The sequence below is a fragment of the Leuciscus leuciscus genome (assembly GCF_965113295.1).
Source record: "Leuciscus leuciscus genome assembly, chromosome: 9".
Lineage (NCBI taxonomy): Eukaryota > Metazoa > Chordata > Actinopteri > Cypriniformes > Leuciscidae > Leuciscus > Leuciscus leuciscus.
In genome coordinates this window covers 26,896,451-26,924,446 of record NC_138733.1, presented here as the reverse complement: position 1 = coordinate 26,924,446, position 27,996 = coordinate 26,896,451, and the positions used below count along the sequence as shown (strand labels likewise).

The 27,996-nt window shown below is 37.4% G+C and overlaps 3 protein-coding genes and 1 long non-coding RNA gene across 6 annotated transcripts in view; 2 read left to right on the top strand and 2 right to left on the bottom strand.

The window, feature by feature from the left end:
* pds5b (PDS5 cohesin associated factor B) overlaps positions 1-1,906 on the top strand; it is a 53,448-nt gene extending 51,542 nt beyond the window's left edge. For both annotated transcript variants that reach the window (XM_082179462.1, XM_082179463.1), the window contains exons 32-34: positions 321-419; positions 510-618; positions 1,085-1,906. In XM_082179462.1, the coding sequence (XP_082035588.1) occupies positions 321-419; positions 510-618; positions 1,085-1,120 (244 nt within the window). In that variant the 3' untranslated portion in view covers positions 1,121-1,906. The remainder of the gene's footprint in view (positions 1-320; positions 420-509; positions 619-1,084) is intronic.
* The window catches only part of LOC309505970, a 293,235-nt gene that overhangs the window by 45,268 nt on the left and 219,971 nt on the right, over positions 1-27,996 (bottom strand). The gene's annotated exons all lie outside the window — the stretch shown is intronic.
* trmt9b (tRNA methyltransferase 9B) lies at positions 4,241-17,508 on the top strand. The gene is made up of 4 exons (XM_082179359.1): positions 4,241-4,459; positions 11,289-11,479; positions 11,880-12,053; positions 15,841-17,508. The coding sequence occupies exons 2-4, from the start codon at positions 11,326-11,328 to the stop codon at positions 16,797-16,799; spliced, it is 1,287 nt and encodes a 428-aa protein (XP_082035485.1). The 5' UTR covers positions 4,241-4,459; positions 11,289-11,325; the 3' UTR covers positions 16,800-17,508.
* Positions 18,419-22,888, bottom strand: hdac12 (histone deacetylase 12). Of its 2 annotated transcripts, XR_014208520.1 has the most exons (9): positions 22,575-22,888; positions 22,324-22,467; positions 21,635-21,794; positions 20,793-20,989; positions 19,581-19,731; positions 19,305-19,421; positions 19,057-19,199; positions 18,542-18,643; positions 18,419-18,492 (listed from the first exon to the last, which is right to left on the bottom strand). XR_014208520.1 is itself a non-coding variant. In XM_082179027.1 (8 exons), the coding sequence occupies exons 1-8, from the start codon at positions 22,701-22,703 to the stop codon at positions 18,620-18,622; spliced, it is 1,065 nt and encodes a 354-aa protein (XP_082035153.1). In that variant the 5' UTR covers positions 22,704-22,888; the 3' UTR covers positions 18,419-18,619. The 2 variants fall into 2 exon arrangements, 1 of the variants encoding a protein (XP_082035153.1); XM_082179027.1 differs by having other exon boundaries at positions 18,419-18,643.

The window sequence follows — 27,996 nt, the reverse complement described above, 5'->3', positions numbered from 1 at the left end:
TGAAATACTTAGACAACAATGCCACTTTTAAAAGTCACTTAAATCACGTTTCCTCCTCATTCTGAGGCTCAGTTTGAACTTCAGCAGATCGTCTTGACTATCTACATGCCTAAATGCATTGATTTGCTGCCATGTGATTTTCTGATTAGATATTTGCATTAACTCACCCTGCCACTGTCAAAGTCCTAAATAATATTCATGAACTGCATACCAAATTGAGTCTGTACTATGGATAATGTAGGAAAAACTGCTACTGGAACTTCCTGAATACCCACAAACCCTTTTTTAACACATATGTTTAAAATGTATTTTTTCCACAGAGCGGAGGTATCAGAGGCCGCCAGCGATTCTGTGGAATCCACACCTCAGAAAAGGAGAGGGCGACCTCCAAAGTCACAGACAGCAGCTAGGAAAGCCAGGTACACAGACCCCTGTTGCTAAAAGCTCAGTCTACATGTGTGTCTAGGTCTGTTTCATGGTTTTCATTCGACTCATATAATCTGTTTCAGTGGTGGGAGATCAAAAGCTGCCGCCAACCAGGAAGAGGAGTCTGAAGAGGAGATGGACACAGCCCAACAGAGTGAAGAGGAAGAAGATGAGTCAATGGACTCACCTAAAGTGAGTTTCCTTTCGCTTGAATTCCCACAGTCATGGAAAGCCCAATTAGCTGATTTAAAAACATTTCGGTATCTAGGCAAGGAAGAAAAACATCTTAAAAGTCTATCCTTAAAACACTTTGGATGATCTTCTTAGGAAGATCTTCGGTTTGGAGACTGGAGATTCGTACCAGAAATTTAATAATTGTTTAAATATATAAATTCCGCATAGAAATCCACTCCATAAATCTGTATGAAAATTAAAATAAATAAAAAATCTGATATTTATCATGAATAACTTGGTCATATAAATTAATTGGTCAGAAATCTTGAAATGTATTACTATTTAACTGTATTATTTCCATGTAGAAATATGCTCCAGAAATGTGTTTCTAGTAATCATGAATGACCATAAATGTCATGGGATTTCATTGTTCAGAAACATTGAAACTGTTGAGAATATGTACTAATAATTACATGTTTTATAGGTGCGACGGAAGGTTGGAAGAAGGGACAGAAGATGAGTGCTTACAGACACAAAACACAAGATTGATTGGAGATTGCTATACTTAAGGAAAAAGTCCCAAAAAGAGGAGTGAACTTGTGGAAAGTTTGGACTTTGGAGCCATGCATCTGCTTCAGCTGTATTTTGCCGTCTTTTTCTGCCGTATGCTTCTGCCCCACCTATCCACCATGCCTTGTGGTTCGTTTTCCATTGCTATGTGTGCCGACCATGTGATCTTAATCTTATGAGAAAGTGTAAATAGTTTTTGGGCTCTTACTCCCCCCCCCACACCCCCCCACACCCACCCAAGGTTAGGGAGGCAACTTGTATAGCTTTTACCTCCAGCTTTAAATATATTGCACCAGCTGATCTGTCCAAGTAAAGGAAAAAAAAAATCTGAACAACTTTTAGCAGTACTGTAAGTGTCCTGTGTGTCTTCTGTATATCATTCTGTACTGTGCTACATGAATAACCATTTTGTAGGTCCCTTTTTTTATTATTTGTTCGTCATTTTATCCTTTCCTTTTTTTAACCCTACTCATTTGTGTAATTCTTGTGTGCATATGGTTGTGCATGTGCAAATGTGCCTCTGCAGATAAAAGAAACACTGGTCTGATGTTAAATTCATGTATTTGTTACATTTTACAGCCCAGTATTGATTTTATCAGTGTTTGAAACAGGGAGGAGATGGTACAGAGCATTGGTTTTAATATTGGCCGTGTTGGGAAACAATTGAAGATTCTTCCCCCACCACCAAAATCAGTTTTTCAGTCTGCTGAACCAATAAAATATTCTGTATAAATAACTTGCGTATTTGTTTATTGGTAATGTAGTGTTCATTTAGGGATGGCTTTTAAAAACTTGTATGCCACTGACCTCAAAATATTACAAGTCCCTTTTGCGGAATCATCTTTCTAAAATACAATGGCTATATATTTCATGTAAATGTTTTTTTTTCATACTGTGACATTTTTTTATAAGTATATTTGGTAAAATATGATCTGGTAAATATATAGTTATAATTTTTTCCTTAGAGTACTTTTAGATTTCAACTCAGATGCAAAACTATGGCTGGCAATGGAATCAATTAATTGTGATTAACGTCTTTAAGGATAACATAACCATAACTATATTAGCGTCTACACCAACACAAGATAACGTTTAGTTTATTATAAGCACGTGCTGCAGTTTTGTCGTCTGTCTTAAAATGCTCGAGCTCTTTAAAGCAGGATGAATTCTGATTGGTTGTCGATGGTTTTATCATTCATAAGCTGGATAAAGTCGTTCTGAAGGTGATTCCAACGGTATCCTCTGTGCGGCACATGAAGATATAGTTCTTAAAATCTTTATAAGTTTAAAGTAATAATCCTATAACGATAACTGTGCCGGTTATCGTTATAGTTGTGGTGTGGACTCTGCTATTCTTTTAAACTTATAAAGATTTTAAGAACTATATCTTCATCATGGCGTGAACGGCCTTACAGTATAAGATCACGCTCTCTGGGTTCGGCGAAGTGAGAGAGAGCGACCGACCAAGGATGGTACACATGTAAACCAAATTTATGATCAGCCAATCATTTATTTGGCATCATTCAAGCGCCAAAAGAAGCAAAAGAGAACTGGCGTGCTGTGTGTGATGTGACGCGCGAACATATGTCCAGAAGATCCAGATTAAAAATATATATATATATATTGATTGAGGCAATTCAAATAAATGAAGACATACATCATAAGGTCAAACAGAATCTACAAGTACTGAGTTGTTCGGCCACTGAAACTTAGGCCACTGTCCATGGTGTAAATTCTTATTAGGCTAAACCTGTTTCAATCCGAAATCATCTTGTCAAATGCAAATGATATAAACCTTATGCTTTCATACCTTTTCGTTGCTCTGTAAGTCTGCTTACATATCATTTCAAGTTTTTTGAGCATTTGGTTAAAAGCAAACAGTTTCAGAACATGTTTTTGTAAGAGGTAACAAATATTGTTTTTCATGCACCCACCGTCTGCTTACCAGCTGCTGTGTGGCATTTACCGGTACTTTAAAACTGGAAATCTATTAGACTGCATTTAACTTAGCAACATGAAGCCTTTTTGTACAATTATAACAGCTTTGTGCAGGACTGTCATTTGCATGCATTTATACACCCACACTATGTAAGAAGAACTCTACTCGCTGCCAACTGCAACTGAGAATTAAGTAAATAAGACAAACAATTCAGTGTTGGTTTAAGCAAAGGCTCTTAACGGCCATTTACACACTGGCAGTTTATCTATCTATCTATCTATCTATCTATCTATCTATCTATCTATCTATCTATCTATCTATCTATCTATCTATCTATCTATCTATCTATCTATCCATCCATCCATCCATCCATCCATCCATCCATCCATCCATCCATCCATCCATCCATCCATCCATCTATCTAATATTTTACAACTTTTAATATGTAGCCTGCAAATCACAGTTAGTTTTTTTTTAGCTGTTTAACTGTTATTTATTTACACCACTTGTCTTTTGTCTCGCATAACACACTGTAGTAAAAGTCTGAATCATCCTTAAGTAAATGAAAATCCTGCTTAGCCTCAATCGTTTGCCATGTGTCACTGTGTGTATTGTTGTGTTGGGGTCATGTGACTGTGCTAACCAATCGGAGTGGGGGATATTACGCCGCGCACTCGTCCTGTGTTCCCTGCGCTCTCATTAAATTCCCTCATCCGTCTAGTAGTACATAGCGATATTCGATTCATTTAAACGAGTCGATTCGTTTGGTTTGTTGAAATAATTCAATTCGTTTGATTAATCACAATGTTCCCGGAATTCTCACAAGTGACATTTAGAGTTAAATGCTTCTGTGTATGATTTAAGTTTTTGACTGGAGTTTAGCTTTTAGTTTAGTAGGCTATCTGTGCGCTCCAGTTTGGTTTTGAAAAGTGTTTTTCCAACCTTTTTGAGTAATATTGTAACAAAATTTGCATTAACCACTTAGTCAGTCAACCATTTTATTCACACTTTATTCAGTAACTTCCCGAAAAATCAGGAACTTTTCATGTAAGAGATGTATTCATTTGAGAATCGGTTCAACCGAATCATTCAAAAGAACCGGTTCATATGAATTTCCTATTTGTTCGCGAACCGGACATCACTCCAGATTAGGGGTCGAGTGTAGTGAGCATGTATTTATTAACACATCCTCAGTGTGCACCCTGAGCCGGTCGGTTGCACACAGTCTGTGTGGGGTGTCGATGTTTTATCCATGTGTTTTATTTTCACGTGAATAATATGTGGCGAATTACAGGAACAGCCTCCCGTCGGTTTTGATGTCTCTGCGACTGCAGCCTTGAGAGGGGAAAGGTAGGTTTGATTCATAGAATGTACGGCTCTGATTCTTGCGTTGCAAATATAACATTGGTTAAAACTTTCGACTGGAACAAATGCATTGATTGTTATCCCTTATCCCTGAAAATTACCTTTCTGAAGAAGCTCTTCTGTTGGCGTTTAAACTTTAGTCATACAGGTTCGTCAGGAATCAACATGATGATGTGTCCATTTCATAATGATTCCCAAACATGAATGAATGAATAAATTATCAAGTACCTGATTTCCAGTTATTTAACTGAGGTCATGTACATTAATATGTGCGCATGTGTGTTGTATAAACATATGTGCATCACTCGCATAACACACACTCATGTTTTGTTTTCATGTTTTATGGGGACTTTCCATAGACGTAATGATTTTTATACTGTAGAAACTGTATATTATATCCCCTTACACTAAACCTACCCATCACAGAAAACTTGCTGAGTTTTTAAATTTTCAAAAAACATCACTTAGTATGATTTATAAGCTGTTTTCCTCATGGGGACCAAAACATTTCCCCACAAGGAGAAGGATTTCGCTTTGTGGGGACATTTTGTCCCCATAATAGGGTTTACCAGGCCACACACACACACACACACTCACACACTTATATATATGTTAATCAAGCACTTTTGAGAATACTGATGACATCATGTACATTTGGTGATTGCTGTACATGTTATATATATGCAGGGGTGGACTGGGACTAAAAAGTGGCACAGGACTTTCTGGCACAGAGCGGACCACGGTACCCGGTCCGCAACACACCAAACATAACACAATGGTTCATTTTGCGCGGAGTAATTTTTACACCACTTACTTAAAAATATAACATGATATTAATTTTTTTATTTTTTATTAAAATTAATTATAAATAAATAAATGCAATTAGAATATTTATTATAATTTAAATATTAAACTAAAACCGCCAGTAGGCAACAAGTCACTTTCTTAATAATTGAATCATTAATTCATTTGCTGCGTCTCAATTCACCGACTTATACTACGCCGTAAAAGTATGTACTCTTTTTGTGAAGAAAAGAGTGTGTAGCAGAAGAGTAGACAAGCTTTGGGACATACTATCATGTCATAAAATAGCGTCTTTAACGGTTGCTCTCTGTCGCTTAGTTACAGGCATCCTGTCACGTAAACTGACCTGTCAATCATCTTGTCAAAGATAAAATCCTCCATTTAATAAAATTTCCTACTGTATTAGAGAGAAATGCAGAAGCACGTTGATCTGCTGTCCCGGGTCTTTCATGCTGAAATCATTTAAAAGTTATTGGCCAAACGGATCTTTATAAAAGTTCACGTTGTTGTTGCAGTTGAAATATAACACGGATAACATTAAATAAATATTTTTTTATCAGCTTAAATGTTGATTATTAGTCACTCAAACCCCATTATCTAAACCTCTCTACTTAACCATTGTTCTCGCATATCTGGCATGTTTTGTAGTTTTCTGAACACTTTTTACTCGTGTTTGTAGTTCTGAACCAAATCCTCCCCCAAAGCGCAATGGGTTGTGGGCAACATTAGCTGTTATAGTGAGAACGGATCCACACTTTGAAAATCCACCGGAAATGCCCATCCGGGTACTTCTGGCATACTCTTTTCAACATGCTATGCTTTGGGACACACTTATTTTAATCTCACATACTGTTTAGGATAGACAGTATGGACACTGAGACGCAGCACGCAGGGAATGATTAATTCAACCGATTGTTTCAAAACAGCTGAGCTGATTCATTCAGGAACGAAGCAAGTGAATATCTTTATGATTGGGTCATTGAATCATTGACTGAATCATTTTAGCAATGAAGCACAACTGTGTTGATCAGAGATGCAAACATTTTGCTCTGACTCCGTTTGAAACTATTTTGGAGCAAAACACTCAATTTTGACGATATTGTGCCTAAAATGTACGTCACATATATTAGCTTAAACCTGGTCTATGTTTTAAATTTAATTGATTAATTATACACCATTGAATAAAGTATTAAATAGTGATGATCTTATGAGGACAAATGAGTGTCCGACTCAAGGTGTGCCGGTAGAAGGACATGGTATTTTAAAACCAGACTGTGCGACCTAAAACCGGACAGATGGCCACTCTATTTAGCATTTTTATTTTGAACAGTTGGGAAATATTGCTGCATTCAGCCTCGTCATGTTCAGCTCCTGACATCTTACTCAGGCTTGACATGCATACTCAGGCTAGTATCTATAGGCGTACTACACTGCTGTATATTAAAAACATACTACTGCGTTCTTATCTTATAAGAATAAGCAATGCTTCGATTTATCTTGACAGAGCCTTTTAAGTTCTAAATCATCAGTTATGGGAAACTTGCATGGAGTAGTAAATCTATCAGCGGATATATTACTGAACAATAAAACTCTTTATCGTTCATTCCATGAGCCAGACCCGCTGTTTCTCTGTAAGAGAATAGTGGTCAGGCGGGTATTGCCTGTTTCTAAATTTAGATGCTGCTGTTCAGTATGCTGAAAACATCCCCCTTGCAGCTGCTTAAACAAGGCCTGTCGAGCTGAGCATTTTAATGAATTGAAGGGACAATCGGATCCAATCTAAGTCTCGTCTGTGCGAGGTGATGACGCTGTAACGCTCCTCTCCCATCCTTCTGTCAGCGGGTGTGATCTTAAAATAGTCTCGTAATGAGGGACCCTCAGAGTGCTCAACGGTGCAGGGTCCTAAGAGAGGTGAAATCATAATGCTCAAAACGGAAGGGCTTGAGAAAGTCACGGAAACGGTTTTGCCTTGATGGAGGTTTGATATTTTCCAAAGGTGTGTTGGAGCGACACTAGTTGACATCTTTCAGTTAGGTGACATTTAAGGTCGGCGTCGGCTATCTCTTTATTTGATGCAGCGTGTGCTGGACGACCTTTAATATTGCTTGCTTGTTGACAAGACTCTCAAGGCCAGAGAGGCAGCGCAAGTCTAAAATGACTGCTCAGAAAACAACTGTCGTGCGGATATTTTGCCATGGAGAGAGAATCTATTTTGAGTTATTGTTTCATTTCTAAAAGGGCTCTCTATTAAAGTGCCCCTATTATGCTATTTTAAAGGCTCCTAATTGTGTTTTTGGACATCTCCTACAATAGGTTTAGATGCATCCAAGGTCAAAAAAACACTTTAATTTATTAATTATATACACTGCAGCATCACCTCTTTTCTCACAGTGACTGAAACGGTTCAGTCAAGGATTCGGTCTCTTCAAACTCCTCCTTTCTGAGAGCCTGCTCTGCTCTGATTGGCCAGTCTGTTGTGATTGGTCTAACGCTTACTGCACGTCTCGGAAATGAAACGCTCATTACCATATCTTTATTTCTGTTCAGGAGCTTCCTCAGCATTTATATATTTTTTTTAACTTGGCAGATTTTGACATTAACAAACCGCTATATTACACATTACATGACAGGTAATATCCGAAAAAGCATAATAGGGAACATTTTGTGTAGCAAATTAGCTCAAAAGGCTAAATTAATTTAAATTGGCTCAATTAATCTGTTCGTCCAGCGAACAGATTAATTGATCAATCGATTAATCAGATTAATCAGATTAAAAACAGATTAATCGACCGTCTATTAACTTTCATAAAGGATATTTTTCGTGACCACGGAAAAATAACTCTTTCTTAGCATGTAGCTGTGATCATATCATCAAATTGAAGTTGATTTACTAGCAGGGACCAGAATCAACACTTGTGTGAATTTACACAAGTTTTATTAACTAAATCCCGAACACATAACTAATCTAAACAAACACATACACACAAATCACGCATACATTGGATATGGAAAAGTGAAAGTGAATGAAACTGGAACAGAAGAGGTGAATGAAGCTATAAAAAGAGTCATTTTACCTGAAAGAACCATCAGTTTTATTTATTTCAAAACACCTTTTTTAACAAAGGGGTCTACAGCTTCTGCTAAACCTCTGTTTAGTTAGTTAAATGTACAATACATGCAATGCCGTTGGCCGAGTGTCCGGATGCAGTCTCAGGAGAAAGTCTTGATGGTTCTGTGAGTTGCACTCGATTTTTCTCGCTTTGAATGATGAAATTATGAGGAACTTGTGATGTTAGCCTGACTTGAGGCCTCTCCGGCTGCGCACCGGAGGAAATAAGTTCACAACATGCATTACGAAATTGCATTGTGAATTTATAATGGCTTTAAAAGATACATTATGCAAGCCAAGACACTTCCAAAAATAACCATCTTCTTGCTTGCTAATTTTTCTTCCATTTCTGTTTTAATTTCCTTATTTCAGTCAGCAAATCACACACCTTGTTGTCAAATCGCACACACATACGATCAGCCCACATGCTGCTGTGTTGTCTCTTATGGCTCATCTGTGATTTCAGCAGTGGAGTTTCCCCTTTAGGGCAGTTTGTGATTCAACCGAAGAGCCTTTGTGTTTTTACATAACACTCATCAGACTACACCAAACCACTGAGGCATTATAATAACAAGATAATAATTTTTTCGTTAAAGTATCTCAAAAGGTGAATTACTTATTCACAATGGCTTTGTTACACAATCAGAAACCACCATTTATAGGTTCTGGTCATTTTTGTAATTGTGAAAATGGGATAAAAACCTTAATTCGTTCTTTGCAGACATGTCCTAACCCTTCTGGCGGCCCACATGAAGGTCTCATCAATTTACTGGCCGGACCATGTGATTATTGACTGAACCTTGCCTATTGAAATGCAGGAGTGTAGATCAGCATTGAATGTGGATTTGCTTCGAAATGTTCTTTTATTGGTCCATTACTTCACTTCTCAAAGGCAATTAGTCTACTTTTACAGCTGAGCACATCCCTTTTTCAAATTCATCTGATGCCATATGTCACATACTTGACAATAAATGAATAAACAAAACCTGAAAAGCTGATGCGTTTAGTTTCAGGAGTATCGGTTATATGACAGTCAAGGCTTTGTAAACAGATCAGAGGTGGCAGCGCGGTTTGAAAAGAGGCGTCCACTCTGCATTTCAATTACGGGATATGACCGAAGCACAGAAATCTCTGACTGTTTCTTCTTCAAAGCTTTGTTTGTGAGGTCCTTGTTGAGGGAGGTGTAGTGTGTGTTTGGAGGTGGGGAAATGATGAACAGCCGTGTGTTGATTGTGAAGCATGATGCTGTTGTGCTGGATATGTGGTAACAGATGTGCTGCTGTGAAGAAGTGGCAGAAGGGCAACAATTTACAAAACCATTTTACCTGAAAAGGAGGAAAATAAAGAATTAATCAGAAACATTTCAGTATCAGCCACATTTCACAGACTCTTGCTTGGTATCAAAATCAGAAAACCACATCCATCCATCCTTCCATCCTGCATCCATCCATCCTTCCATCCATCCATCCATCCATCCTGCATCCATCCATCCATCCATCCATCCATCCATCCATCCTTCCGTCCGTCCGTCCGTCCATCCGTCCGTCCATCCTGCCATCCATCCATCCTTCCATCCTGCCATCCATCCATCCATCCATCCATCCATCCATCCATCCATCCATCCTTCCGTCCGTCCGTCCGCCCATCCGTCCGTCCGTCCATCCTGCCATCCATCCATCCATCCATCCATCCATCCATCCATCCTTCCGTCCGTCCGTCCGTCCATCCATCCTTCCATCCTGCCATCCATCCATCCATCCATCCATCCTTCCGTCCGTCCGTCCATCCGTCCGTCCATCCTGCCATCCATCCATCCTTCCATCCTGCCATCCATCCATCCATCCATCCATCCATCCATCCTTCCGTCCGTCCGTCCGCCCATCCGTCCGTCCGTCCATCCTGCCATCCATCCATCCTTCCATCCTTCCATCCTTCCGTCCGTCCGTCCGTCCGTCCGTCCATCCATCCATCCTTCCGTCCGTCCGTCCGTCCATCCATCCTTTCATCCATCCATCCTTTCGTCCGTCCATCCATCCTTTCATCCATCCATCCATCCATCCGTCCATCCGTCCATCCATCCATCCTTCCGTCCGTCCGTCCGTCCATCCATCCTTTCATCCATCCATCCTTTCGTCCGTCCATCCATCCTTTCATCCATCCATCCATCCATCCATCCATCCATCCATCCATCCTTCCTTATCCATCCATCCGTCCATCCGTCCGTCCATCCATCCTTTCATCCATCCATCCATCCTTCCTTCCTTATAGTTCCTCATGGATGATTCACTGGGCTGTTTTTCCAGTGTTCCATTTCCTGTTTTTTGCATTTATAATTGAAATGGTAACAAATACATTATAATTTGTTTTACATTTAGAATTTAATTTTTATAATGAGATTAAGCTATTTATCTCAATGCAAAAAGAATAAAATCGTTATGGCCTTATAAATAGGGTTGTTTTTTGTTCTTTCTTTCTTTCTTTCTTTCTTTCTTTCTTTCTTTCTTTCTTTCTTTCTTTCTTTCTTTCTTTCTTTCTTTCTTTCTTTCTTTCTTTCTTTCTTTCTTTCTTTCTTTCTTTCTTTCTTTCTTTCTTTCTTTCTTTCTTTCTTTCTTTCTTTCTTTCTTTCTTTCTTTCTTTCTTTCTTTCTTTCTTTCTTTCTGGTGAAATATAGCAATTCTTGACAGTTTTCATGTTGTTCACCCAGGTATATATAAATATAAGATTGTGCTGCTGTATAGAAGCAACCAATCAAAGTGGCATATTGGATTCTTTTTTTTTTTTCTTTTTTTTTTTTTTTTTTTAGCTGCAGAACTAAACCATTAAACCCAGGGTGGCTCAATATTTAGGTCTGATTATGTGTCTCTTCTCCTCCCTCCCTGTTTCTGTCTCTGTCTGGCTAAGTGGTGAAGATGCTTGGTGGGGTTTAATAGAGAGCAGCATGGACGAGGCTGCCAGCCAGCTGGAGAGAGACCATGTTCACAGCGTGTACGAGAGGATCGCACCCTACTTCAACGACAGCCGCTACAAAGCTTGGCCCAAGGTCAAACAGTTCCTGTTAGAGCAGGAGCCCGGCAGCATCGTGGCTGACATCGGTAAGGCTTCATGTTTGATCTTTATTTTCTAAATGAGAACTAAAACTCTCAGAAGCATTTTGTTGCTTTGTAAACGACCGTTGTCACGTTTTATCTGATGATTTGTACTCCTACTGCTAAAAGAAACCCATTTAATCTTGTCTTTATTCTTTTGCTTAAAAAAAAAAAAAAACTCTGTGTGAGTAATGGCCCGTTATATCACAGAGACTTTGTCAACAGCTTTTACTTCACCGTTGCTTGAAAGGAAATGCAATTATTCATATTAAAGTTTAATAAGGATGAATGAGCACCAAAGTTATTACAGTACGACACTGGAAAAACAGCCCAGTTAATCATCCATGAAGAACTATTTTATGATTTATTTTATGACATGCACTGATTATTTTTAAAATTATTACAGGATGTGGAAATGGCAAATATCTGCACATCAATGAGAAAATCTTCAAGTTGGGCTGTGACGTGTGTCGTCCGTTGGTGGACTCTGCATGGAGTCAAGGTCACGAGGTGCAGCTCAGCGATGGCCTGCGTTTACCCTACAGAGACGGCTGTTTTGACTCAGTGCTCTCCATTGCAGGTAAGGCATCAAGATAAATGTCCTAAAACATTCAGGTGGATTCATTTAGGTTCTGATTTTGATTCCACTTAATGATTTAGTTCACTGGTTCTTGCTGAAGCTCAAACGTGCTGCGAAACACGAGAATGAACCTCATTGGTTCTTGCTGAAGCTCAAACGTGCTGCGTAACATGATAATGAACGTCATTGGTTCTTGCTGAAGCTCAAACATGCTGCGTAACATGATAATGAACCTCATTGGTTCTTGCTGAAGCTCAAACGTGCTGCGTAACATGATAATGAACCTCATTGGTTCTTGCTGAAGCTCAAACGTGCTGCGTAACATGATAATGAACCTCATTGGTTCTTGCTGAAGCTCAAATGTGCTGCGAAACACGAGAATGAACCTCATTGGTTGTCGCGCGTCAAGTGAACATGCTTGAGCTTCCGTTTACCACAATTGATGTTTGACTTGATAAATGTTTATATGTAAATAAAAACCTAAATTCAATTTGTTTCATCATATAAATCGATCGTGTCTCTTCATAAAATTTTAACTAAACCACTAAATTCATATGGATTAGTTTTACTGTCTCTTTATGAACTTTTTGAAGCGTCAAAGTAGTAGTTCCATAGCTGTCAATGGAGGGACAGAAATCTCCCAGATTTCATTAAAATAACTTCATTTTTGTTTTAAAAACGAATAAAAGTCTTATGGGTTTGGAGTGACATGAAGGTGAGTAAATGAGAAATGAATTTAAATATTTGGGTGAACTAACCCTTTAATACCTTCAATACATTTTTGTTGTTGTGTACAACCAGCGAGAAGCATTCAGTTCCATATTTTTTTCCTTTTAAAGATGTTTCTCAATTCCCATCCCAGTGTAACGTACGTAGGCCAGTAAGAGCTGTGCATGTAAACCTCACTCCCCTGGCCTCAAGAGGCGCGCTAGCGAATGATGCTAGCGGCTGCGGTCTTTAGTGTCCTTGTTAGCACGCTCGCCTCCTATGCCATAGACCCCAGTTCGAGAGTAGGTCTGGTAATTGTAAAAATTATTACATTCCTAACTTAATTTGATAAATGTCACATTTTATTAAAATAATTTTTTTATGCAGATCCGTTTTATTTTAGTGCAGAATGTACTGGAACTGTAAAAGTTCATGTTGCTTTAAGGGAAACATCTAGTGCAGACATTTTCTGCACATTACAGCTTGATAAGATCTGAACTGGGATCATTAGCATAATGATCGATGAGGACGTATGTTCATAGGAGCACATTTCATGTGATACAACCAAATTAACAGACCAGTATTTCCATGATCAAACCATTTAATTTCAATCTGCTGGTAACGCTGCTATTAACTCAAAATGGAGCAGTTATATAGGTTTATTTAAGCTTTATGAGGTGGAGGAAACAAGAGGTGTTACTAGGCTACAGGAGATCAGTGGTTCTTGGAAGAGGCCTGGGAGTATTTGTTTGTAGGCTTTACTGCTGGGTCACCTGGCAACCTCTCTCAATCCCCAGAGAGAAGATTCATGTGGCCATTGGTGATATCAGAGTCTCATAATGGTTTAAACACTCTGAAAGCCCATTCTAAACACACGAAAAAGCCCACTGCTATGAACTGGGCTTTCTGCATTGATTGCAGTTTTACATTTTTCAGAGATATGTTCTTCATAGAGGCACTATCTTTTATTTATTTTTTTATTGTTAGTTCACCCAAAATAAAAATCATAATTTAGTCACTGTAATGTTCCAAACCACTATTACTTTATTTCTCCTTTTTTTTAAAACTTTTTTATAGTAAATTTATATTTTGACTTGCATTTGATGAAAACACAATATTGCTGCTTATTATTATTATTATTATTATTGAATTTGTAAATAGACAATATTGACTCACTGAATTATAATAAATTATATATTATATAATAAATTACAGTAAATTATATATTTAAATTGATATCTAATTGAAAATTAACTCTGAAATAATTACGTTTCACTATTTATAATAATTATCAAAATAATGATGATGATGATGATAATAATAATAATAATAATAATAATAATAATAATAATAAAATTATTAATTTAAATTAATTGAATTATATTTTAAGACGGAATTGATTTAATGAAACAATATATTTTTTGTTTTTTTAAATAAAACTGACAAATAATGACCCTTTTCACTATTTATAATTATTTAAAAAATATATATTTTATTAGTTTAATTAAAATATATTGTTGTTATTATTTTATTATTAATCATCTTCATTACAATTAATTATCTACTTTGTAAAACCCAACAGTTAAATTATACATTAGTAATTTTTTTAAAAAGAGGACATAAATATATGTCTCGACTATATAACACATTGTTTCACAAAATGTATTGCATATATGCCAAAAGCATTTAGAAATACAAAATAACAAAATGTAATTTTTGGGGCAAGCTATTCCTTGAAATAACTAGACTGGATATCAATGACTTATGAATACCATTTCGGTAACACTTTATTTCGATGGTCCATTTTAGACATTTTACTATAAGTAACTTTGCAACTATATGTCAACTAACTCTCATTAGATTATTAGTAGATTGTTAGGTGTTAGTGTTTGGGTTAGTAGAATAAGTTAACAATTGCAAAGTTACTTCCAGTCAGTAGAATATCTGTTAGGGAGCATCATAATAAAGAGTTAGCAGATATTAAGCAGACAGTCTACTGGTACTCTAATGACAGTTAGTTGACATGTAGTTGCAAAGTTACTTATAGTAGAATGTCTAAAGTGGACCATCGAAATAAAGTGTTACCGAAATGATATTCATAAGTCATTGATATACAGTCTTAGCCTGGAAATCCAGACCTAAATCTAAAAGAATAATGGTCTGGCGTCGGCTAATGAAAATTGCCCAGCTCGAGGGGCGGCACCAAGCATGCATTTGAAAATCTCACTGCACGCAATTGGATAACACTACGACCAATCACAACAATAAACCCCATACGCTTCGCTACCAGCGGAGCTAACTGGTAGATTATTATACTCTTACCGTATCCGGTCGGCAAAACAGCAAAAACGTCCTTCTTGCAAAATAACGATTTGAGCGACGTCTTCTGTTCCTGTTTTAGATAAAAAGCCAAGTCTAACTCGTTCATTGTAGTGGCCAAAGCCGTTTCAAACAACTGGTATTCATCCATAGCCATCTTGCAATGTTTACTGATGACTTCGACTTCACAGCGCTGTCGTCATCTGTTTAGCTCGCCTCTGGCCCGCCTATATCAGATAACCCGATGTGATTGGTGCAGCTCAGATCGAGGGGCATATTTAATGAGCATCATTACTCGACACTGAGCAAATTCAACTTGTGCTCTCGCGAGAACTCTGGATTACCAGGGTAATACAGTCTAGTGATTTCAAGATTAATAGACTGTCTGCTTAATAACTCTTTTGATGCTATTATGATGCTTCCCCAACAGATATTCTACCAACTGAAAGCAACTTTGCAACTACAGTAGTCAACATTTGAAGTTGATCAAAAAAGTTAATCAAAGTTGTCCTAAGACAAGAATGGGTATTGTTCAAAATTCATGTATAACTTTGATGAAAGGTTTTGATCCACTTCAAATGTTGACTACTGTACATGTCAACTTATTCTACTAACCCAAATACTAACACCTAACCTAACCTAGCAGTCTACTAATACTCTAATGAGAGTACTCTAATTGCAAAGTTACCTATGGTTAGTAAAATGTCTAAAGTGAACCATCAAAAATAAAGTATAACCACAATTTCTTTCAATTGCTTAGTCATCCACCACATGTCCACCAAAGAACGGCGTATCCGAGCAATAAAAGAGATGGCTCGCACCCTGCGTGTGGGAGGGCGGATCATGATTTACGTTTGGGCCATGGAGCAGAAGAGGCGCAAGTTTGAAAAGCAGGACATCTTCGTTCCCTGGAACCCCAATCCACCTTTATCTCCTGCTCTCAGAGCACTCGGCCGAACCAGACAGCGAGTCAACGGAACCCAAAGCATCAGCGACGACAGCGCTTCAAGCGACAAGCACAGGAAAGTGAAGAGCACATCCTCCATGGTGGACGAGGGCGACTTGATCAGCCCCAGTCAGCAGAAACAACCTAGGCTTTGGTTCTTCTCCAGATCTTTGGATTCTGTGCTGGACTTCGGAAGCCTGGCCATGTCCCGCTCCTCTTCCAGCAGTTTACAAACTCCTGTCGATGAAGCGACGGAAAGCAGAAGCCGACGAGCTAGTAGTAGAGGCCTCTTCAGGCAGATGTCCAGCCTCTTTTCTTCCTCTTCCAGAACCAGTCTAGAAGAAGACGTCTTCATCTCAGACGCTCACGAACGGGTCCATAAAATCAACAACAGAAGTGTTGGGAATGGAAATGAGACTGTTCCTGTGGAGCTTGTCCATGACTGTTCCTCAGTTCCACTGCCCGACTTGGTGTCCTACCAGAGGGATCAGTCGAATCTTGAAGGACACGAGGAGGTAGATGGAAAATCAAGCCTACAAGAGCCCTTGCGAAGGCAGGAAAGCACAGCGTCTCTTCTGGAAACTGAGGGGATGAATGGACGGAGCAGCGAACAGATGAAGGACTCTTGTCTGCGGTACTACCATGTATTCAGGGAAGGAGAACTGACGCAGTTGATCCAAAACCACGTTGATGAGCTCCATGTTCTGCACACATACTTGGACCATGCCAATTGGTGCGTGGTGGCTGAGAAGGTCCACGTCTGGAAGGTTTAAATCTCATTTTAAAGGTCTGGTTTAATTTATATCTTTTTTGATGTCTTTTAACATTTTAGTTTGAGATTTTAAGTATTGGGACCAGAGAGCTAATATTAAATATTAGCTGTTCAGTATCAATGGCAATAACAAGCGAGGTATTGATGCCCTGATGTGACCAGTGTTGGTCAATATTGTAACACTAAAGCTAGTTGTACTAAATTTGGCATTAGTCTAGTTTTGTTGCATTCAGTTTAAAGTTACAAATAATTTACTTAACTTGCACTGATTTTAATGGTGTATCACTGTTAACTGTCTTAAGCAATGCCTGCCTGGAACAGAAAGCATAGCACATAATTTTTCTGAACCAAACAATGTGAGCACATAACTAGAGTTTTCTAATGAACGCTCTTTGCCAGTTTGTCTGTGTAGGTGTTGTGTTGTGTGGTTAGTATTACCATAAAGCAGTTGTGTTGTGGTCTGAAGCTTTTAAATCAAGATTTTAACTAGTTGGCTGCTTATTAATCGATTGCACATGTATTTCCATCTTGAAAACTTGAACAATTGAAATTTGTTTGTGCCGTGTTGTTGTGAATTGTGTTTGTATTTGTGTAACTTGACCATGTCATTGTCACAACAAAGGTCTTTAATTTTCCTTTAAACTTGAACCATTTTTATGTGTATTTTTGACTTAAATATAATAAATGCAGTATATTTTGTTTTTATCTGACCTATTGGCTTCTTTTGTCTTTTTAGTAAAAGAGAGGTCATTTTTTACAGTTGCTTGAAATATTTTAATTCTTCTTCTTAATAATGAGCCAAAAAAGTAACTAATCATCTACTTTGTAGAATACAATTTTTTTGAAAATACATTTATTAAAAGTGATTTAAACTATATAATAAAACCACTTTTGTTTTAATCAGACCCACAAAAATGAATGACTTTTTAGTGAAAAGGTATTTTAAAAGTATTTTATAAAATAATTTATAAAACAGCTTATAGGAAACTGCATTATTAAGAATTATTTTTATTATAAAAAAATAAAAGCACTGTTTTTATCTGACCCACAGGCTCAAATTAAGGGTACGTTTACAACACAACGATATGCTTAAAAATAAGGTTTTTTTCCACGTACAGATGCAAAACGTTTGTCAAAACGATCCCCGTTCACACGGATCCGCGAAAATGACTAAAAACGCTGTATTCTGCTGCCAAGCCATTAGACGGCGATGAAACACTATAGATTTAACACGTAATACGCATGTACAGGACGTCATCGTTTTTACAGATTCACGTTTTTGTTGTTTACACAGAGACCGTTTTCAAAGACTTGCACTTTGAAACCAGTATTCCGCTTCCAAAAACGCCGTTGCCGTGTAAATGAACGGCCAAAACGCATAAAGTTTTACGTTACGTAAAATTTCTATATGTATTCCTGCAATAAAATAAATAGTTTTATGTTTTTAGTTGAAAACGGTGTCGCGTAAACAGCCCCTTAGCTGTAATTACTTCACTATCATTTTGTTTAATTAAATTAAATATTATTATTTTTATAATAATAATAATAGAGCAAAAACTTATTTTAGCAGACAAGTAAAACATTTTTTTAAACATTGTAAAACCCAACCTATTATATATATATATATATATATATATATAAAATGCATTACTAAATGAGGACCAACATAATTTAGCGAATCTTTTTTATTTTTATAACATTTTTTATTCATGAAATCTATTGCATCTAATAGCATTGGCACAGCAAAATGTCCATATGGTCCCTCTCAGCACCCAATGATCTCAGTTTGTTTAACATCCACAGTCCATTTCCATCCTGGAGTTAAAGTCCATATTCTCTCCAAACCTAAAAGCAGAAATGTGAACCATTAAAAGCATATAAACCTCTGACAGTGCAATTCTGCTGATTATAGAAAGCACTTGTTTCATAATAACATCAACACAAAAAACAGCAACATTGCATGTGCCTTTTTTACCCTGTTTTTTTTAAAGAACAAAAAAAACAAAACAATTACAGTCATAAAAAACATAGCAAAACATACTCTGTTTTCTCACAATCAAGAGAAAAACAATTGTCAAAAATAAATAAATAATAGCAAGCTATAATAAAACAATTAAAATACTCCATAAATCAAACAAAGTTAAATAATATGAATAAACTCTATATAGATTGGTACAAGGCACCAATAATATCCATGTTCATTTCACTCAGGTCCATTAAATACCATGTTACTTTCATTATGGATTCTGCAAGCTCACCTTTGAAGCAGCTCTGTGAATTATTGAGTGCCTGCGTGCCAGTCGATCAATATCTCTTGAATAGCCTCCACCAATGACAGTGGCCACAGGGATGCCCTTTTTTATGACTGTCTGAAGTACATAAAGATCTCTCTGGTAAAGGCCTAAGTTGGGTAAAATGCACAGACATTGAAGGGTCAATTATATAAAGTACTGCTTCGATTATTTTGATATATGATGCATGTGCATAATAGAGTGGAATGATTGACCTTCATCTGTGAGACGAAGTCTTCCAAGTTCATCCTCCCAGTGTGGATCCACTCCAGAATCATACAGCACCAGATCCGGGTGGAATGTCTCCAGTAACCAAGGGAGGTGTTCCTGGACTGTACAGGAAATGACTTAATGCATTTTACCATAGTACCACAGATAGGCTTATTTAATAGAAATATATGTTAATGTATTGAAATGTATTCAAAGGTCAAAAGTGATCTGCTTATGTTTTTGTGTAGGTGCAAAGCGAGTCAGAGTGAAATAAACAGTACCTTTGGAAAGATACTCTTTGTCTTCAGTGCCATCTTCTAAACTGAGATCTAGGTCACTCTGCTGCTTTCGCAATGGAAAGTTTTTCCCACAATGCACTGAGAAGGTAAAAACATTGGGTTCGTCCTTAAAGATGAATGCTGTGCCATCACCCTAGTGAACGCAGAAAAGGAAAGGAAAACATCTGCTATAATTCAACAGCATTTTGGTCAGCACAAAAAAAGAATTTGGGATGGGAGTTGTTATAGACTTTCCTTCCCTATTGTGACATATATCTGAGGGAAAGGGCTTCTCAAAATAGAAAGAATGTAAGGCGGGACTTGATTTTTGTCCATCAGGAATTGATTAGTTGGTTGGATTGTTGCTGTTTTCTATTGGTCGATCTGATGTAAGTGACAGGTTTTCCCGCCAGTAAACACATCATCAGAGAATATGCACGATTCTGGATAAACTGAGAATCACAATTATTTTGGTTTCAAATACAGATAACGATTCTCCACCGATTCTGAACAAACAAACAAAATAACAAGAAATTTATAAGAGGTTCTGACAAAATGTTAATTGCTGCAATCTATTTAAAAATGTTTTAATTAATTTGAATGAATTGTTTTAAAGAAAATTGGTTTGAATGAGTGACTCAATGACTCACTCATAAATGAATCATTCATAGATGAATCAACATTTTTGAACGAATCTCTTGAATGAATGATTCAATGACAAATAAACGTTTCACTTGTCACCACCTACAGGTGTACGGATGTGATGGACACCATCATTAAAGCGCCATGTTACTTTCAAAAGGTGATTTACTCAATTTGATCGCTACAGTAGACATCAGTGTTTATATCCGAATTATACATTTTATCCCAGTACTTCTGTGATAACCTATCCGAAATGACTGTTTCATACCTAAACTTGACAACTGTTTTCTCTGAGGCAGCGCCAACGCAGATTTGAATGTTCCAGTATGATTTTGTCAATGGTTTATAGACATTACTGAATCGTTGTCATTTAGGAATAAGATGTTTTAATGGAGATTGTGATCTTTTAATCGATTAATCAGAGAAGAGCTGTCACTGTAAGATCATGAGGGCACATGACATAAAAAAAAAAAAAAATGTGTACGGATAAATAATTTATAATAAATACAGCAATATTCCATAAAAATACGATTTGTCAATTTTATTTTATGGTGACTAAAATAAATTTTGTACCTGATGTACATCCAAATCCACGATGAGAATCTTCCTCTTGGATGCGGACTCACCCATCAAGTGTTTGGCGGTCACAGCCAAGTCATTGAGCAGACAGAAGCCTGTGCCGTAGCCTGGGAAGGCATGATGGGTCCCTCCGGCTGTACTGCACGCCAGTCCCCTATGCAGGGCGATCTCTCCTGCCAGCACAGTGCCACCTGGACCACATCTCAGATGAGAGAAACACATTACATGATGAGATGGCAACTGGACAATATATAGTAGCTTTACAAATCTAGTACCGACTTCAGTACTCAATAACAAAATCAATTAATTGATTAATCAACACATAGTGCAAAAAAAGTCCAATATTCCATCCCGTAATCAAAAAGAAAAAGTGTTTTGCATAAGAAAATTAAGATTTCTTCCATTGGGACATTATTTTCATAACAAAAAGGGTTTAAAAAATAATATTACAAGATGACTACATTTTAAAGTTCATTTGTAAAGTATAATTTTAAATGTATGTCACAGTAGTATTTCTTGTAATGAATTTAATATATGCCTGACTGCTTGTTTAAAAAAAGTGTTTATAGTAATGTGTATTTAGAGAAAACAATATATATTAAGGAATTGTGTGTATGTATCAGTGTTAACAAAAATAAAACTTAAAGCTGCAAAAATCAAATATGAATATTAGATTAAACTAAAACCAAAATATTCGTATTCATTCAAAATATTAATAAATGCTATAATAATATATAAATAATACAAAAATATATACACATTTGTATTTCGAGGTAAAATGACCCTGACATTAATGAGGTTCACTCCACTGTTTCAGCACATACTAAATGACATACCCGTTTCATATCTGCAGCGTTGAACTAAACCAGAACTCCAAGGGAATCCAGTCCGCCTCTGATCTTTCTCACTGATTTTTCCACCGATAAAGTTGGACAGGTACTCCTCAGTATGCACACATCCCAGAAGCCCTTTGGAGGCAATCTTAGGAGCCCACACCTACAAGATGTGTCAAGTAGCCTTAATTAGGGTGACCATACGTCCTGTTTAACCAGGACATATCTGGCCAGGATTTCGAGATCGCCCAAAATGCCCGGGATTCGGCTTTTGCTTTCTACAGTCACCATTCATTATGTTTACATTATTACGTTATTTGACACTGACACGTACGTGCCAGCTTTGCAGGTCATGCATTCTGATTCACACGGATCCCATTCGAGACGAAAACACATGAATTTTCTTAGCAATGCTAGAACGCACATCAACCGATCACTTGTTTAGTGTTCATGTAAACACTACATTCAGATTAACCAATCGGAAGTAATTCAGTCCTACTGAATCAAAAGGTGTACATGTAAACAAAATGAATGGCGACGAGAAAGCAAAAGCCGAATCGCGGATATTTTGGGCGATCTCGAAATCCCGGCCGGACATGACCTGGAATATGGTCACCCTACCTTAATATTCCACCAGTATATTCAAAATATGAGTATTAATGCAAGTTACAGATTGACTAAACATGTCCAACCTGTTTATCAGTTATGACTTGATCTCTGAACAGACTCTCCAGGACTTTGGGGAACTTTCCCATGGGAAACCTGTGGTTTTCAGGGAGGTCACATATGTACTTGACATGATGAACTAGAGGAAGTGCTCTTGATTCAAGGCAAACCTGAGAAAAACAGATGAGTTGTAGCAATTCACTGCAATGGTAAGTCATGTCTGGACTGGTTTTACACTCTGGGGGTTTGAATGTGATAATATCGAGGAAAACATTACATGTTCAGCGTTGAAAGACCTCCTCCATGCCCGATGCATTTGGTTTCGTTTCAGAAGTGTTTCATTTAGGACCACATGTTTACATTTAATAGTTGCTCTATACGTTGATTTTTGACATAAATGAAACATTGCTGCCTTACAATCTACTACGTAACAACTGTTTGTTTGCAAATCGCGTGCAGTTACACAATCAGCAACTATTAAATAACGATCAAGAGATACATAACATTTTAAAACGCTTTCTGAATCAGACTGAATGTTAAGATATACGCACGTCTCATCAGCTCGTCACGTATGTGTATTAGACACTCGCATTTTTCTTGTTGTAATGGAAGTGTGCTACTGCCACCCTCTGTTGAGGAGTGAGACATCAACAAACAGGACATCAAATGTGGTGGAGTCATTTTGTCACAGTGCAAAAAAAATTTAATATTTATTTTCTACATTTATTCATGAGGACATTGTCCACTTGAAGGAGAGAATGGGCACAACAAACAAACAACAAGTTTAAATGTCCTTAATACATGGTACCGACAGGATGCCTTTAAAGCAGAGGGTTCTTGTACCGGCTTAGTCTGTAAATCTGGATAAGTTGAATTTATTAGAAAAATGTGAGGAAACTGCCCTTTTACAAAGTCTTGATTTTGGTCTGTGCTAGAAAATGTTTTCATACTTGTTTAAAAAAACGCAATATTTTTCACATATTTTACATTATTACAGAACCTCTCTCCCCAGTCTGTCAAGAAAACTCCGCTTTCGATGAAGCCCCTTCTTCCGAAATATGAAATGTGCTGTGATTGGTCAGTTGGCCCAGTGTGTTGTGATTGGCACCAATTAGCGCATGTTCAGGAAATGTCCCGCCCCTCCATAACGATTATGGGATCTCTGCGGAACAAAAGTGGGCGTTTCTAAATTTGTGGGTGTTTTCAAACTAGTGGGTGTTTATAAATCATGCAATGAAAATGATGCCCTTCACCCAACCCTACCCCTAAACCCTACCCTAACTGTGACTTGGGCAAATCAGTTTACGCTATCGAAAACGCCTCTCTGTTTATAGCCTCGTCCACTGATCTGGTAACTCCTATTCTTGTCCATAACTGTGAGTTCTTCTCTAGAGTGAAGGATGCCATCAATTTCAAACCAATTCGAGCCCGATTCAGATCCTGACAATGTTAACGAACAAGAGGACTGTATAGAACGGATTTAATACACAGACTTTGCAAGCAGGGATTGGAGGATGTTTCAGAGTGGTATGTTTTTTGTAATTTTCTAATACTACATTATAGATACGATATTATCCACCATTTAATCGTGATATTTGTCAGAAAACTAAGGTAATACAAACAGTAATCGATCACAAAACCATGGCTAATTTTCCTAAGAAGCGATGAACCGTCTTACAAAAGCGAGCGCTTACAGAAAAGCAACAGAAAACAAGCTGTTCTCCATAACATGTGCAGCGCAAAGATAAACGTTTGGGTTTTAGTGTTAAGGAACAGTTTAAAAATAAGTTTTAACCACTCTAAGTTCGTCAGCCTTAGGAAGGTAAAACCAATAAGTTTTGGAGATGTTGTGAAAAAACAGGGTCTGTTTGACAGCGACAACTTCTCTAATGCAGCTCAACCAGGCTTTGTCCCCCTTTTTTTTTTGTATTCCGTGGGCAGGGTTTATTTAAATGAGTACCATTGTGACTTCATAAGATCCGGTAAAATCGCGTTGTAGTCCAAACAAGTCTTTCGTTGTAGTTCTTAGAAAGTGGATTCTGTTAAATAAAATATCTCCCTTTGGAGTGGACTTGAGCCTTGCTTGAACCTTGCAGATCTTTGTTATGCTCAAACAACAACATTACACACTAACTGAAGTTGAAAAAGTGGAAAAGCATTATAAGACCCCTTTAAAGTATTTTATTGTGTATTAAGTATTAAGTTAATTTAACTTACATTTTGTAATATAAGTTATTTTGCAGTTATTACAATTAGTATATTTAAGTTCAAAGTTCAATTTCCAAGGTAAATTTATAACAATTGTTTTATTTTTTTTATTTTGTTAAACTAGAAAAGTGTGGGTGAATGAGAAGTGAGGAAGCTTCCTGAGGAGGCATGAGTGAGGATACACAGGTGTATCCTTCCCTGGGTGGAGCTAAGACTCGAGGAAAGGAAGCAAGGTATAAGGAAACAAGGGATGCATCTCAATAAGAAGGCTGCAAATCTCAGCTGCCATCAAACATTGCTGAAGGCCATCTCAATTTGAAGGATCCTTGGAAGGCTGCCTTCGTTTCACGTCCTTCATTTGGCCTGTTTTGAAGAACGTATCGAATGTATCCAATCGGATGTACCCTTCGCGGCCTTAAATCACCCACAATTCTTTGCACATATTTAAATTCATGAAAATAAACTGATGGAAATCGAGTCAGTACTGAGATCGTCTGAGTTTATTATGAAATGTAAGACAAAAATAACGTTTTCGGACATTAAGTATAGATGTTATCTTTTGTCTTCCTGTAAATTAATCACTAAAACTAAACTGACAATAATGTAAGCCACTGGGAGACCACCTATGGTTATACACTGTGCTGTATTAATAGAAAGCCAGTTAACCTCTTAACCAGCGCCCCTATTTTTGAGAATTTTCTGGAAATGACATACCCAAATACAAATGTCTGTAGCTCTTAAACCCTATGGTCCACATTCATAACTCTGATCTTTTTTTAAACTAGACACTTGAAACTTTGTTACCCAGAGTCATTATAACTCAAAGTAGCATAGGAACAGATAAAGATATAAAGATTTGTAATACAACGTTTTTTTTAATTTAAATTAAGTTCAAATAATATTTTCGTGTGGTGACCGCGGGGCATAAACCTTTATGAAGTAGCCATGCACACTACCGTCTCATTCTAGCATTTAATGTTGAGGAAGACCTTGGCTGCTTTCGAAACAGCATACTCAATGAGTAGGTACTTAATTTCAGTAAGTAGGCTACTTACTTCACAAGCGTTAAAACTAGGTACTATACTATATAGCCAGATCTCGTTAAGAATGAATACGATCCGACATCTGTCATGTTTACGTTATCATGTGACCTACGACGCGTTATCACTTATAGGGCCCTATTTATACGATCTGAAACGCAAGTATCAAGCGCGAAACGCAAGTAACTTTGTGGGCGGGTCTTGGGCGCTGTTGCTATTATTCCGGCGGGATAAATAACTCTTGCGCCCGACGCAAATCTAAAATGGGTTGGTCTGAAGTAGCTTCATTATTCATAGGTGTGGTTTGGGCGTAACGTGAAATAAACCAATCAGAGCGACATCTCACATTCCCTTTAAGAGCAGGCACGCTTGTTCTATGGCGGATTGCTATTATAACGGCGGATTTGCCACGCGCACGCCAGAAGCGGTTCACAGCCGAGGAGATCGATGTTCTCGTCAGGGCCGCAAAAGACAGAGAAGTTACATTGGGGATGGGAGAAACCCACTCAAATTAGCTTAGGTTAAACAGGCGTATAAAAACTTGGGTAAATGTGTAAGCTAGATTTATGCCTATTTTTTCACATCTTCATGGACACAACAATGATTTCCCTCGTGTGTTAATATTTTTCCTTGTAATAATGTATGGTTTTCTAAAAATTAGAACTGCTGCGTCTGTGTGTAGATGAGATGAGCAAAGTGCATGTGCGTTGTGCACACGTTACATTGATTATGACCAAGCATGCGCCCTTAAAATAGCATATGAATAACATGCGCAACGTGCCACTGACTTTAGACTTTGGGCCCTATTTTAACGATCTACAACGCAAGTATCAAGCGCGAAACGCAAGTAACTTTGTGGGTGGGTATTGGGTGCTGTTGCTATTATATTGGCGGGATAAATGACTCTTGCGCCCGACGCAAATCTAAAATGGGTTGGTCTGAAGTAGCTTCATTATTCATATGTGTGGTTTGGGCGTAATGTGAAATAAACCAATCAGAGCGACATCTCACATTCCCTTTAAGAGCAGGCATTAATGATACATGCGTTGGTGTACAAAGTCAATTGCACTGGGTGCAAGATAGGGCCCATACTGTCTATGGTTATCACAAGCGCAACAAATCAAAAGATACGAACGACACGTTTAATTCATCTATCTGTAAATATCTTGATATTGATGAAACTTGCTCATTTTGTGGTATTGTTGAAGAATCAGCTGCCCATTTATTTTGTTAATACATTTAGGGTTGATTTAAGTTTTTATATTTTAAACCCTACTAATGTGACCCACAGTTTTATCCTTATAATCGTCATCTCTTGAATGTTGTTAATTTCTTTATTTCATATCCAAAATTTTTCTCCTTTAAGTTTTCCTCTTTTTCTTGTTGAATTTCCCTCTCGTTTCATCCTCCAGGCTTATAAATAACAAAAAAAAATTATTTGTGTATTATGAAGAACTATTTAAAGATATTTAGCCTTGTCATTGTTCTTTTTTGCTGTGTATAAAATATCATATTATGATGTACACAAACTCATGATTTTTATGTTTTTGTCATAATGATTGTTCATTGTTAAAGATACAACTATGGTATCTTTCCCTGATCTTGTATGTAACTATAAGTTCTGCAATAAAAAATTAAATGAGCGACAGGTCCACTAACACCTCATAACATCAGTAACTCGACAGCCCTACCTAGTATGGTTTTCCACAGCATTTGTAATGTCTGCACAAAGGAGACGGGCAGCTGCTCGAAGATCTCACCTTTGGAGAAAACTGTTGATTTTATACTCGAAAAATGTAGCACTCCTTAAAAATGAATATTACCTCAGAATGAATTGCATTGCTAGCCCATCCCAAAACGCAAACAAAATAATAATAATAATAAATGCTGATCAATACTTAATTACATTACTTTTTTTTATACTGAAAATGATATAATTTAATAAAACATGCAAAATGTAATTTGTTTTGTCATATGACATAGCTGCATGAATACACACTAGATAAATGCAGTGAAACATCTAAATTTTGTCAAGCAATGAATTAATGCATATAATTAAATAATTATATTTTATATACTGACAACAATAAGAAACATGAATAAATTAGTAAAAGAACAAATAAAAAGTAACCATTACAATAAACAAATGCATATACAAGTCAACAACACATGAAACAAAGCTTTATTCAAACTACAAGCATGTCTTTACAGGCGCTGAACCTCAAATCCTACTGCCATCTCAACACAGCGGTTCCCATTCTGCGGCTTTATTCTGATGAATCAGCTGACCACCAGAGGTGAGCCGTGCCTTCGTGCCGGAGATTGTTGCGTGCTGCGCTGTGCTTCACAATCTGAGGCAATAAGAGCAGGTGGAGTGATGGAGGGTCTCATCCATGGCACTGTTTCCTGGATTCAGCTCTGATGGGCTCCTCATCCTCAGTGCTCACACCA